The sequence below is a fragment of the Oncorhynchus keta genome, chromosome 8 (genome assembly GCF_023373465.1).
Source record: "Oncorhynchus keta strain PuntledgeMale-10-30-2019 chromosome 8, Oket_V2, whole genome shotgun sequence".
In the NCBI taxonomy this organism is placed as follows: Eukaryota; Metazoa; Chordata; class Actinopteri; order Salmoniformes; family Salmonidae; genus Oncorhynchus; species Oncorhynchus keta.
In genome coordinates, this window is record NC_068428.1 from 33,943,994 (window position 1) to 33,955,994 (window position 12,001).

At 43.9% G+C, this 12,001-nt stretch overlaps 2 protein-coding genes across 4 annotated transcripts in view; one reads left to right on the forward strand and one right to left on the reverse strand.

Annotated features, from left to right (window-relative positions):
* Positions 1-13: 13 nt before the first annotated feature.
* On the forward strand, positions 14-1,847 carry LOC118387100 (SAYSvFN domain-containing protein 1-like). The gene is made up of 2 exons (XM_035775259.1): positions 14-491; positions 589-1,847. The coding sequence occupies exons 1-2, from the start codon at positions 351-353 to the stop codon at positions 901-903; spliced, it is 456 nt and encodes a 151-aa protein (XP_035631152.1). The 5' UTR covers positions 14-350; the 3' UTR covers positions 904-1,847.
* Positions 1,848-1,849: 2 nt separating this feature from the next.
* LOC118387096 (dynein axonemal heavy chain 8-like) overlaps positions 1,850-12,001 on the reverse strand; it is a 65,824-nt gene continuing 55,672 nt past the window's right edge. Inside the window, exons 69-92 of one of the 3 annotated variants that reach the window (XM_035775254.2) lie at positions 10,362-10,577; positions 9,848-9,985; positions 9,594-9,721; positions 9,246-9,417; positions 8,850-9,005; positions 8,469-8,624; positions 8,117-8,299; positions 7,870-7,975; positions 7,439-7,691; positions 5,905-6,095; positions 5,672-5,793; positions 5,445-5,563; positions 5,084-5,286; positions 4,924-4,997; positions 4,671-4,823; positions 4,337-4,492; positions 4,119-4,235; positions 3,934-4,035; positions 3,657-3,817; positions 3,390-3,546; positions 3,003-3,155; positions 2,634-2,823; positions 2,307-2,428; positions 1,850-2,212 (exon numbers count right to left, since the gene is read on the reverse strand). In XM_035775254.2, coding sequence (XP_035631147.1) covers positions 1,925-2,212; positions 2,307-2,428; positions 2,634-2,823; positions 3,003-3,155; positions 3,390-3,546; positions 3,657-3,817; positions 3,934-4,035; positions 4,119-4,235; positions 4,337-4,492; positions 4,671-4,823; positions 4,924-4,997; positions 5,084-5,286; positions 5,445-5,563; positions 5,672-5,793; positions 5,905-6,095; positions 7,439-7,691; positions 7,870-7,975; positions 8,117-8,299; positions 8,469-8,624; positions 8,850-9,005; positions 9,246-9,417; positions 9,594-9,721; positions 9,848-9,985; positions 10,362-10,577 — 3,816 coding nt within the window. In that variant the 3' untranslated portion in view covers positions 1,850-1,924. Of the gene's footprint in view, positions 2,213-2,306; positions 2,429-2,633; positions 2,824-3,002; positions 3,156-3,389; positions 3,547-3,656; positions 3,818-3,933; positions 4,036-4,118; positions 4,236-4,336; positions 4,493-4,670; positions 4,824-4,923; positions 4,998-5,083; positions 5,287-5,444; positions 5,564-5,671; positions 5,794-5,904; positions 6,096-7,438; positions 7,692-7,869; positions 7,976-8,116; positions 8,300-8,468; positions 8,625-8,849; positions 9,006-9,245; positions 9,418-9,593; positions 9,722-9,847; positions 9,986-10,361; positions 10,578-12,001 lie in introns of those variants that run through there. The other 2 variants (XM_035775252.2, XM_035775253.2) reach the window with 2 other exon arrangements.

Sequence of the window (12,001 nt, forward strand, 5' to 3'; positions counted from 1 at the left end):
TTTGCCGAAGTAGAACATATTTTAAGATCTGTTTTCTACGGATTTCTCACGTCACTCTTTGTGACAGTGAAACGTTGAACTCTATCAATGCATTTAAAGCACCTTATAATAACATTTCCGCTTTTGATTAGATCACGTTTCACACAATCGAGGGGTAATTTGCTAAAACAAAATGACGTCTCAAATCAGTCGAGCTAGCTAGTTCGCCAGCTATCAGTGCTTGATACTACCCGTCGTGCACAGTGCATACATTGTCAAGCAGTATCTAATTTCTGCATGAGTATGAATCAGAAGCTGTTAGCATTAGCAAAAGCTTGCAAAGTTCAGAGCCCCGTACAAGGGCTGGTGAGATGCAGCCCATAACATCACCTGGCAGTGGAAGCACTTTGAAGTCCGCCAGTTGGGAGTCAACAGCTGATAAAGACGCACAGGAGTTGACAAAACATCAGATGCCTGCGGTCCCTCAGGCTACAGGGACTTTACAGTGTGGGGTAGGCTAAACACAAAAACACGTCATGGCATAGATCGTTTATTTCAATTCCACCACTCAGTGTTAGCTAACTCGTGATTCTCTCTTCACTTTTTTAGGATGACTGTCTGCTGGACTGCATTCTGGGCCGAAGGCTTGGTTCAAGGCAACTTGGTTTTGCAAACCGGACTTTGCTGAAGGTGTTGCTTTGGCTGGTTCTGCTTGGGCTGTTCGCTGAGCTGGCCTTCGGGTTGCCTTTCTTCCTAATCTCCCTCTTCTACTGGCTGTACCAGGGGCTGCGGAGCCCAGCTAAACGTCAACCTGGAGAACTGAGCGCTTACTCAGTATTCAACCCTGACTGTCAGCCTCTCATGGGCACCCTCACAGCAGAGCAGTTGGACTGTGAAATGGGAATACTTCAGCTAACCATGTAAAGGAATAGCTACAGATTGTAACACCAGATAATGTGATTTAAACCCCCCAAATTGGTATCCATTATACTGGGAGTTACAGGTTGGTACTGCACTGAATTTTCAACCAACCTTTGAGGCTGCCTCCAGCCTCGATTCGTGGAAACGGGAGTCTCGTAAAATGACCTTGTCCAGTTGCAGGGTGTCCCTTTGAATTTCTAAAATACTTTAATTTTTTTGCTCTATGAAGTAATCCAACAATAATATATAATAATAATAATAAATGCCATTTAGCAGACGCTTTTATCCAAAGCGACTTAGTCATGTGTGCATACATTCTACGTATGGGTGGTCCCGGGAATCGAACCCACTACCCTGGCGTTACAAGCGCCATGCTCTACCAACTGAGCTACAGAAGGACCAACAATGTGTACGCCGCCATCTTGTCTATTTCAAGTTCTCTCATTGACCAAGACCGGTGTCTGTCATGACATGCAGCACTTTGGGGTGGACAAACCCACCTGTCTCGATCAATGAGAGAAGACTTGAAATAGACAAGATGGCAACATACACATAGTTGGATTACTTCATGGAGCAAAATGTTTATTTTAATAACGGTGCATTTTCTTAATTCAAAGGGACCCCCTGTAACTGGACAAGGACATTGAGACTTTTCCACAAATCGAGGACCGTATCGCCAAGCTAAATTCTGTGTTACACCAAACAGTACCTAACCTGTAACTCCCAGTATAATGGATACTACATTTTTTTGGGTTAAATCACATTTTCTGGAGTTACAATATGTAGCTAGTTAAGGAACTTTTTGAAATGTGAGCGAGATGTGATTTCTGTTAATTATCTTATTTATGATGCTTAGATGCCTTCGACTCTTTCAATGAACGAAACACTAGTATTGGTTGTGATGTAAAACTGCTTGTTAATTCCATTAAAATTACTACATCTCACTAGTTGGAATTTTAAAAACATGTATTTGTGTTACTTGAGGGTTACACAAACACCCCAAAAAATACTGAGTAGTTGTCCATCATTTGATGTCACAGAGCAAGGCAACACCACGTAAGATCCAGTGATCGGGTGACTGCACCGTGCGTATCACAACCCCTGTGATGTAGGTGAGGTCTGTGCGCCGAGGCTTCTTGTAGACGGGGCAGATGTAGAACTTGGGGTCCTTGGGGGCGGTGGAGTTGATGGCGAACATGTGAATCACAGGCAGGGGACAGAACAACACCTTGGGAGTGGCTTCGATGAGACGGCAGTTCCTTCTGTCCCAGCCGGCCCCGTCCAGGTACAAACCATAGACGTAGACCCCCTCCTGAGACAGAGAATGATGGATGGCATTGAGATAAAAAGGGAAAGCTGTATCTTGTACATGTGTCAATGATAGTGTTTTGCATGAGGCTACTTACAGCAGGAGAGGCAGTGATCTCCTCCTTGCTTTGCTTCAACACATCATTATGCAGGGTGACTGTGTCCAGAGCCCAGCCCTTGTGAGCCCTGGTTACCTCCTGCCTCATGGCGGTCAGGAAACCTATAGCCATACAGAGGGCGCAAACATAAAGAGATAGATAACAATTGTTAGATATGTCATTATAATCATATCTTCAGTGATGTAATAGGATGAAGACATGACAAGCTAATTTATGCCAAACTGTATTTTGAATATTACAAGTAAATTGAACTTACCCTGTAAGTTTGATCAGTTAGCCGATTTTCACGTTTTGAACGAGACTCACCCTGAGGGTTGAAGAAGCCAGTCATCCAGAAGGTCTTGGGTCTGCCTTCAAACACCCAGCTGTAGAACTGTGTGTTCCTCTCCAGCAGCTCGGTGAACCAGAAGCCCAGAGTGGATGACTCCCACGAGATCTTCTTCCACATGTTGGGGATGCGCGCATCAAACATGTTGTCCAGGGCGTCACGCAGGTTCTAGGAGGTAAAACATGAATATGACATTGAATATTCAAGCATCAAAATAACACACAATTTCATACATTGTTATTACAGATTTATAAGCTATAAACCTCTAAATATTAATTTGAAGTATAACACAATTAAAGTGTTAACATGTAATACATTATTGCGGTCATTCAAGCCAGCTCTCTTACTTCGCTCATGATGATGGTACCGTCGATGGCGAGTTTGAGGTCGACCAGACTGGTGCGCACCACTCCGATGATCCGCTGCATGCGATCCACCTCTTGGCGTAGGAAGATGTTCATGGAGTTCAAGGCACCCATCTTCACCAGCCTACCTTTCACCTACAGTACACATCACAATATAATTTGTTGTGTGAGCATACAGTGTATTCGCTCTTTACAGCCAAGGGCTGGTTTCCCAAAAGCATCTTAACGCTAAGTCCATCATTAGAACCATATGGGAGGTTCAGTAAGTGGAAAACATTTTAAAAAATTTGTACAATGAGAACATAGATCTGTATTATTTGTTGCAAAACATTTTGCTACATTGTGTTCATAAACAGAGTGAGCACTGACCTCATGGGGTATGTAGTTGGGGGGCAACTTCTCCAGCATGTCCTCTGCCAGTCTGTAGACAATGGACTCTCTGGTCTCCCCTGCTCCTCCACCACTTTCCTTGGGCTGGATGTTGGTGATGGTGTCCAGCACCTCAGCAGACGTATTGGTCTGATATCTGAACAAGAATAGGTATATAATATTAATGTATTCATATTGAGTATTGAGACTAACACGCAGCATAGACATGATAAGAGAGAAGCGTTGTGATGATCTACGGTGTCTTACGTAATGTCTGCGTTGGGATGCAGACCAAAGACCTGAGGTGTGTCCAGTGCAGGCAGGGTGGCGATGTACTCCATGTACTGCTCCACTGTCTTACACACAGGCACTTTGTATCCTGTGTAGAAGCAGAACGTCGGTTCAAAGATCTTGTCATTGAACCACACCTGTTGGGGAACGCATGATGCTTAGAACACAAAGTCTGTGCTTCACACACGATTACCCACATGTACAACAGATTTATCAGGACAGTTGCGTTAACTGAAAAGGAAAATGACATTACCCGAGAGAAACAGTTGAGCAGCCGCTTGTCGTAGTCATCAGTGACCCTTCCTCCGTACTGCACCTCCCCTAACATGTAACGCACCGTGACCCATGAGACACCCTGGATAAAAACGTTACATGTAGGTCTGTGAGCACACTATAGTCACTGTAGCTTTAGATAGACCTAGACTATTTTGATAGTACCTTCTTGGGGCTGCATTCATCCAAGTGGTTCTGGACAAACTGCACACTGGCTGTGAAGTCAGCCGAGTTGAACTCATACGGGATGTTCCAACCCAGGGGCCCGAATTTACGACGTTCCTACAACAGAGTAACAGACAAGGCAAAAATCAGTAAATTACATTAAATACAGTATATATGTAGAAATATGAATTTATCAAGACAGTGGGCTGAGTCTGTACCTGCACCACAGTGTGTAGGAAGGCTACGTTGTAAAGCATGGGTTTCCACATGGGCAGGTTGCAGATTTCCAGCTGATCCTGAGAGATTCCGGCAAAAGTACGCTTCAAGCCAGCCCGCACCCCCTGGGGGGGATCATTGGTGAACTTGATAGAGGACTGGAAGAAAGAAAACAATCATGTCAGTAAATATTTATTCTTAGACATAAGGGATGTGATTAGGACAATATAGCAATTCTGGATTTTGGCTAGGGGATAGGTCCGTTTCACATGGAGAATGTAATATTGTTGGGGAGATTACTGATCTTGTCTGTGTAGGTGTATACAGGGCCTTTACCTGTAACAAGGTGATGGAGAAGCGGTCATGGGGCTCGGTGGTGATCCACACTCTGAAGCTGTCGTGCATGGTCTCCACTGTGGTGACGGTCTCCAGCAGCTCATCCATGAATTCCAGGCCCAGATGGCAGTTCTGGAGCAGGACCCAGCCACCCTTGTGTGTACACACACAAACACTTTTAGCTATGCGAAAACATTTGTATATGCTGTACACTACATTTATTTACAAAGAGTTGAATGTCAGAAGCCCTCACCTGTGTCATTGACATCTGTAAGAGCCTTCTTGCATGGATCTCCTGACCTTGGCCCATTGATATCGCTCTGAACTCTGTAACAAATAAACGCAATATCACAATGACAGTATTGTCAGTGACTTGTTAGTGATTCATTCAGGGTGATAGGCATGGGGCTAACCTAGCCGGAGTTTCTTTGCCAGAGCGTCGATCTGGTTGGTGGGATCAGAGCCCATAGAGAGGAAGCAGATGAGGGGGGTGCGGGTGTCGCTCTCCTCCCAGGTACTCTCCAGGTTCAGGATGACAGGCTCAGCGAACCTCATGCCCATCGAGTCTCCAACGTACTTCCTGGCCTGGGACAGGGTGCGGTCAGGGCACCATGATCTGTGAGGAGAGTACAACCAAACCTGGGTTCGACCCGAATGCGCTAGCCACAACCTCAGGAAAGATCTGTTTACAACAGGCTTGTAAGAGGCTTACAAAGGCCTTAGTAAAAAAAAAAAAGTGTCAAATATTGATGTTGAGAAGCAGCAGGAGCTCACCTGATGAGCAGTAGTTTATGGAAGACATCCAAGGAGTCATTGTATCCATCAGGAATCACACCATCCTCAGGGTTGTCCATGTCAAACCACACCTTCCAGCCCTTCTCATTACGAGACACCTATAAGATTAATAGAGAAGTAAAGTCAATGCAGTGTACTCCTCAGACAAAGCTGTGACCATTGCTAATGATATAATTAATAAAGGGTACTGTAGTGTTCAGCCCCACCTGGTTCATGATCTCAGTGAACTGTGACAGTTTGCTGAGTTCCACCAAGTTGAGCCAGGTCAGATCCAGGATCCAACGGAACGGCTTGGAAGGACACGCCTTCAGGTCTAAAGCAGCACCCCCTATAACACAGAGAACATTACATATGTACTACTACTAAACCATTACTTTATTCCTACACTGCTACCTATACAGAGATCTGTTAACTAGGATCAGTAGTAAGGATTGGATACCTTTGATGAGGATCTGGAACTCGTTCTGCTTGACGTTGTTCTTCTGCAGGTCGATCTTGAGTGCCAACAGCAGGGTGAAGATGAACTTGTGGTTTTCGTACAGCCCTCGGACTGTGTAGCGGAACACCTCGAAGGACAGGTACTCGATGATGTTAGCAATACGCTTCTGAGTGAGAGGAGACTTGTCTGACCTGTGTGAGAAAAAAACAAACAATAAAAGGTTCAAATCTAGAGGTTGTTCTTTTATACATTTATAAACGCTGTTGTGTATTTAGATTTAGGCCTATGCCATTTGTCAGGCTCATCTTTTTCCAGTTGTGTGGACCAGGGTCTCTAACAGGTCGATCACAAGCTACCAGTAGCTCGCAGTCCACGTATGAGTAGCTCGGCAAACAATTCTGAAAGTACAAGCAATTTTCACGCTTTCCACCACAAACGGCCATAAAAAAAATTGCACAAATATCAGACAGTAGCTGGGAGCTTGCAGTGTCTATCTAATCAACGCAGCATTGTCATTATCCCACCCCTGGTTAACCACTATTGGCTTAAAAAGCCAAACCTAACGCAATATCTGCCAATTACTTTCAGCAAAACTGTCTGTGTGATGTGCGCGTATGTCTATCACTCCGTGTGTTGCCAGTTGATGTGATAACCATCTTCTGGGTTGACTGAAATACTTTCCCTAAAACATTCTCAATTAAATGCTAACTGCAAAGTAGGCTTACCTGGCAGAAGTACAGTAAACATTAAGAACACCTGCTCTTTCCACGACAGACTGATCATGTGAAAGTTATGATCCCTTATTGATGTCACTTGCTAAATCCACTTCAATCAGTATAGATGAAGGGGAGGAGACAAGTTGAAGGATTTTTTATTTTTGAGACAATTGAGACATGGATTGTGTATGTGTGTCATTTAGAGGGTGAATGGGCAAGACAAAAGATTTAAGTGCCTTTGAACTGAGTACAGTAGTAGGTGCCAGGTGGACCGGTTTGTGTCAAACCTGCACGAACAAGCGTAATTTTTGAAAGTGAAAAACAAAACAAAATCAAAAACCAGGATTTTTTAAAACTGATAACATAATTTGGGGAAAGAAAATCAGAGTTGCTTATGAACCCTTATTTTACCAGGTATATTGGGATAAAACATAGTGCACTGCTTTTTCTTGTACACTAAGGTCCTGGGGAAGAGTTACAGGGGAGAGGAGAAGAGAAGAATGTGCCTATTTGAAAGCTAGAAGAAAAAGAGTAGCTTGCGACATGTTTCATTTCTTAAAAGTAGCTCTCTTGCTAGAAAAGGTTGGAGACCCCTGGTATGGACTGATATAATGTGACTGTACACAAACTTGATCAAAACAATTATTAAAGGGTAAACAAATGGGTGAATTTGCTATGTGTTCTGTGTACTGAGGGATTTGATCAGGAAAATTTGGATTTTGGGATAGGTCCATTTCTATTATATTTGAATGAAGGATAAATATCTGAAAAGCAGGAATTCCTGATTCATCAGGAAAAATCCCATCCCTGGTACTGACTTGGCCATTGAGAGGTCAAAGATCTTGAGGAACTGTGCCAGGGAGGTCTGGTACATGACGTTGACCATGCTCATCTCAGTGATGAGGAAGTAGAGGATGCTGCCACGCGAGGCAGCCGGCCGGTACTCCTCTGAAGCCGTGTTGATCTTCACCTCCGTCTCGGCTGCCACGTGCAGCTTCTCGCTCACCTCGGCCGCCGTCAGCTTGGTTACCGACAGGATGCCAATCATGGACTCGTCATCAACCAGGGAACCTTGCACGCATGCACCCAGATGCACGCATGCACCCACACATAGACAGAAACACACAGAAAGACACACAAACAGACACCACACACACAAACATGCAGATTAAGCAGTCTGAGTATCTGAGACATTACCCAACATCAGATGTAACACTTAATATGATTTGTTTATCCTAGGAGTCAATACCCTTGGTGGAGCTGAGCTTGTACAGCAGGTTATCCTCCAACTCCTTCATCTTCCTCTTGTTTGCTGTCACATCCTCCATTAGCTTGACTCTCTCTGCCTCCAGCTCCTGTTACAGTACCATCAGAGCATCCATGTAACGTATTGCTGACAACACCCAAACCAATGCCTCTGAAGTCCTGAGGGAAATGTTCACATAGTTTTTATAAAGGGGTTATGAATGGTTTATAAAGTGTTAATGAAGGCTTACGTATTTCTCTGTGAGGATGACTCGGCCCAGCAGCTGGTTCTCCAGACCCTTCATGGTGACAGTGAAGTCTATAATGGAGGTCTTGGCGCTAACCTCGGGCGTGTACGCCGGGTTAGGCAGCTTGGTTGTGATGTAGAGCTGGAAGCCATCCATCACGTCGGTCTCCTTGTCTCCCACTTTCACCTACAACCAATGAGCACAGGTTTGAATGGGAGCCTACATTCCCAATTAGCCTGGCATCCAAACTGATTTTGCTACATTTCATGGTGAACACAGTGTTCAGTCTGGTTTAACCAGGCTATTTCACAAACTGCTGTTCAAGTCAAACTGATCTGAGAGCTGTGGTATGTACCTTATAGGTGGAGCCGGACTTGATGAAGTTTTTCTCCAGCACGTTGTCCAGGGCGGGGTCCAGATCCTCTCGGACGTCCTCGATGAGCAGCGGTCGTCCCATCGACAGACTGTCCTCCAGGTGGGTACGGAAGTACTTGTGGTTGAGGGACGTGACCTGCAAGAGATATCATGGTCGTGTTCAGTAGGGGAAAACAAAAAGGTGTGTTCCTATTGGATACATTCATGTAGTACCTCCTAGTTTCATTCTGTTTTACAACACTTTCTACCAACTAAACATGGCCAGTCATGAGTTCTTGGGAATACATTGAACCAATAAATGTAGTTTTCACACTGGTGTGTTTGTTTGTAAGAGTGTGAATGTGAGAAGTGAGTGGCTTACCTGCAGATCATTGGCTTTTTCTTTCTTTTTAATCCACGCCTTGCCCTGGGTCTGAGGGTCGATGAGAAGAGGGAACCTCGTGGCCTTGGTCACAATGATGCCGTTCTGCACTGACAAGTCATCTCCAGGCAGTCCCTGTAGGTTCCACTCGCTTATCTGACACACAGAAAAGGGAAGGATGTTTCAGTGTGGTGCTTTGGGACATAACAAAACACATTTCGTACAACTTCTAGTTCAGTGAAATGGATACTAAGAACCACTTTGGAAATAAGTGTTTTCATTAATATTTTAACGTGTTATCCTCTGGGATTCAAATGAAAATGTTGTCGATGACTGTTTTGTTTGCAACTCAAAAGTGAAATTAAATTCACTACTGCGTTCATGATATTTTCTTACAGTAGGTGGGTCCACCAGCATAGAGATAATATTGAGGTTATCAGTGAAAGGGATTTTCCTCTTCCGGAGCTCTGCTTCCCAGATGTCCTTTAGGAGCATGTTGCGGAAGTTCTGGTTGAAGGGTCCACAGTACGACAGGAAGCCAGTGAGCTGGAGGACATCCCCTACGAGTCTATCCAAGAGACGACAACAGATGGTCAAGGGTCACATTGAAAAGCCTCTGATGGAAAGAACTGAGCATTGATATTGTCTGTAGTTTATTGTATTACATTGCATTAAATCTTGGTACATAGTAACAATGACTTTAGTCAGAACACTGAAAGTAAAGAAACTTGATGCTATCCCTACCTGTTGATCTGTGATTTAAACTGTTTGCTCTGCTCTGTCCAGCGCACTTTCTCTCCACTAAGCCCATCAATGAGTGCTGACGCTGCCACCATTTTATTCCTGCACATCTCTGCATCGTCCAGCAAATCCTGTAAAGCATCACAAAATCAACTATTTGAACTACATTTTATTTTGCTATTCTATCTATATATTTATATTTATTTTGCAATATTCCTATTTTAAGAATACATTATTTTTTAAGGATTGGACCTCACCTGTTTCTCTTTCATAGCAGCATCGAACTTGGCCTGTACTTTGTCCAACTCTGCCTGTTTCTCATCCAGCTGAGACTGAGCACTGGCTAGCTCGGAATTGGCTATTGACAGTCTGCCCTCTTGGATAATCAAGTTAGCCTGTCCACACACGTGGAGAAAAACTACTGTTCATAATGCTTATCTAAAGGAAAAGGGGGATACCTAGTCAGTTGTACAACTGTATGCATTCAACTGAAATGTGTCTTCCACATTTAACCCAACCCCTCTGAATCAGAAAGGTGTGGGGGACTGCCTTAATCGACATCTGTCATCGGTGCCCCGTGAACAGCAGGTTAACTGCCTTGCTCAGGGGCAGAACGACAGATTTTTACCTTGTCAGCTCGGGGATTCAAACCAGCAGGTCCATTTCGGTTACTGGCCCAACACTCCAATATATCGGATCACACACACACACAAACAGTGTTCCCATGCTACTTCATGGAGGGTAGAATCATTCAGCTTATGTTCCCCGTACCTTGAGTGGCAGAACTTCCTTGTTGATGCCGAAGAAGGTGGCCATGGCGGAGGTCCAGGAGAGCAGGCCTGCCACGTTGCCGCACACTTTCTTGGCACACTCAAACGTGTAGTCCTCCATCTGGAAGTAGGGCTGCAGTAGCTCCACCATCTCCTCGTTGATGCTGTCCTTGGGGAACTGCTGCAGTGACGCCATGAAACCACTGCCGCTCATCAGCTAAAAAGGCAAAAAAAGAAAATACAGAAGGCCAGCAATTGAAGTAAAACAAAAGGACACAGCTCATAAGCCAAAGTACATAGAGGGGGAGGGGAGCTTTGGCCAAAACATTAGCTACAACAAACCAAACTAAGAATTGAGCTACAACAAACCAAACTAAGAATTGAGCTACAACAAACCAAACCAAGAATTGAGCTACAACAAACCAAACCAAGAATTGAGCTACAACAAACCAAACCAAGAAATTAGCTACAACAAACCAAACCTGGGCATTAGATACAACAAACCAAGACATTAGCTACAACAAACCAAACCAAGACATGAGCTACAACAAACCAAGACATGAGCTACAACAAACCAAACCAGGGCATGAGCTACAACAAACCAAACCATTAGATAAAACAAAACAAATCTTGACAGCTTCAACAAATCAAAGCAAGACAGCTACAACAAATCAAAGCAAAACATTAGCTACAACAAATCAAAGCAAGAAAGCTACAACAAATCAAAGCAAGACATTAGCTACAACAAATCAAAGCAAGACAGCTGCAACAAACCAAACCAGGGCAGCTACAACAGACCAAAGCAAGACATTAGCTACAACAGACCAAAGCAAGACATTAGCTACAACAGACCAAAGCAAGACATTAGCTACAACAGACCAAAGCAAGACATGAGCTACAACAGACCAAAGCAAGACATGAGCTACAACAGACCAAAGCAAGACATGAGCTACAACAGACCAAAGCAAGACATGAGCTACAACAGACCAAAGCAAGACATGAGCTACAACAGACCAAAGCAAGACATGAGCTACAACAGACCAAAGCAAGACATGAGCTTCAACAGACCAAAGCAAGACATTAGCTACAACAGACCAAAGCAAGACATGAGCTACAACAGACCAAACCAAGCCATTAGCTACAACAAACCAAAGCAAGACATTAGCTACAACAGACCAAACCATTAGATAAAACAAAACAAACCTTGACAGCTACAACAAATCAAAGCAAGACAGCTACAACAAATCAAAGCAAAACATTAGCTACAACAAATCAAAGCAATACATTAGCTACAACAAATCAAAGCAAGACAGCTGCAACAAACCAAACCAGGGCATTAGCTACAACAAACCAAACCAGGGCATTAGCTACAACAAACCAAACCAGGGCATTAGCTACAACAAACCAAACCAGGGCATTAGCTACAACAAACCAAACCAGGGCATTAGCTACAAAAAACCAAACCTAGACTTTAGCTACAACAGACCAAAGCAAGAAATTAGCTACAACAGACCAAAGCGAGACATTAGCTACAACAGACCAAACCAAGCCATTAGCTACAACAAACCAAACCATTAGATAAAATAAAACAAATCTTGACAGCTACAACAAATCAAAGCAAGACAGCTACAACAAATCAAA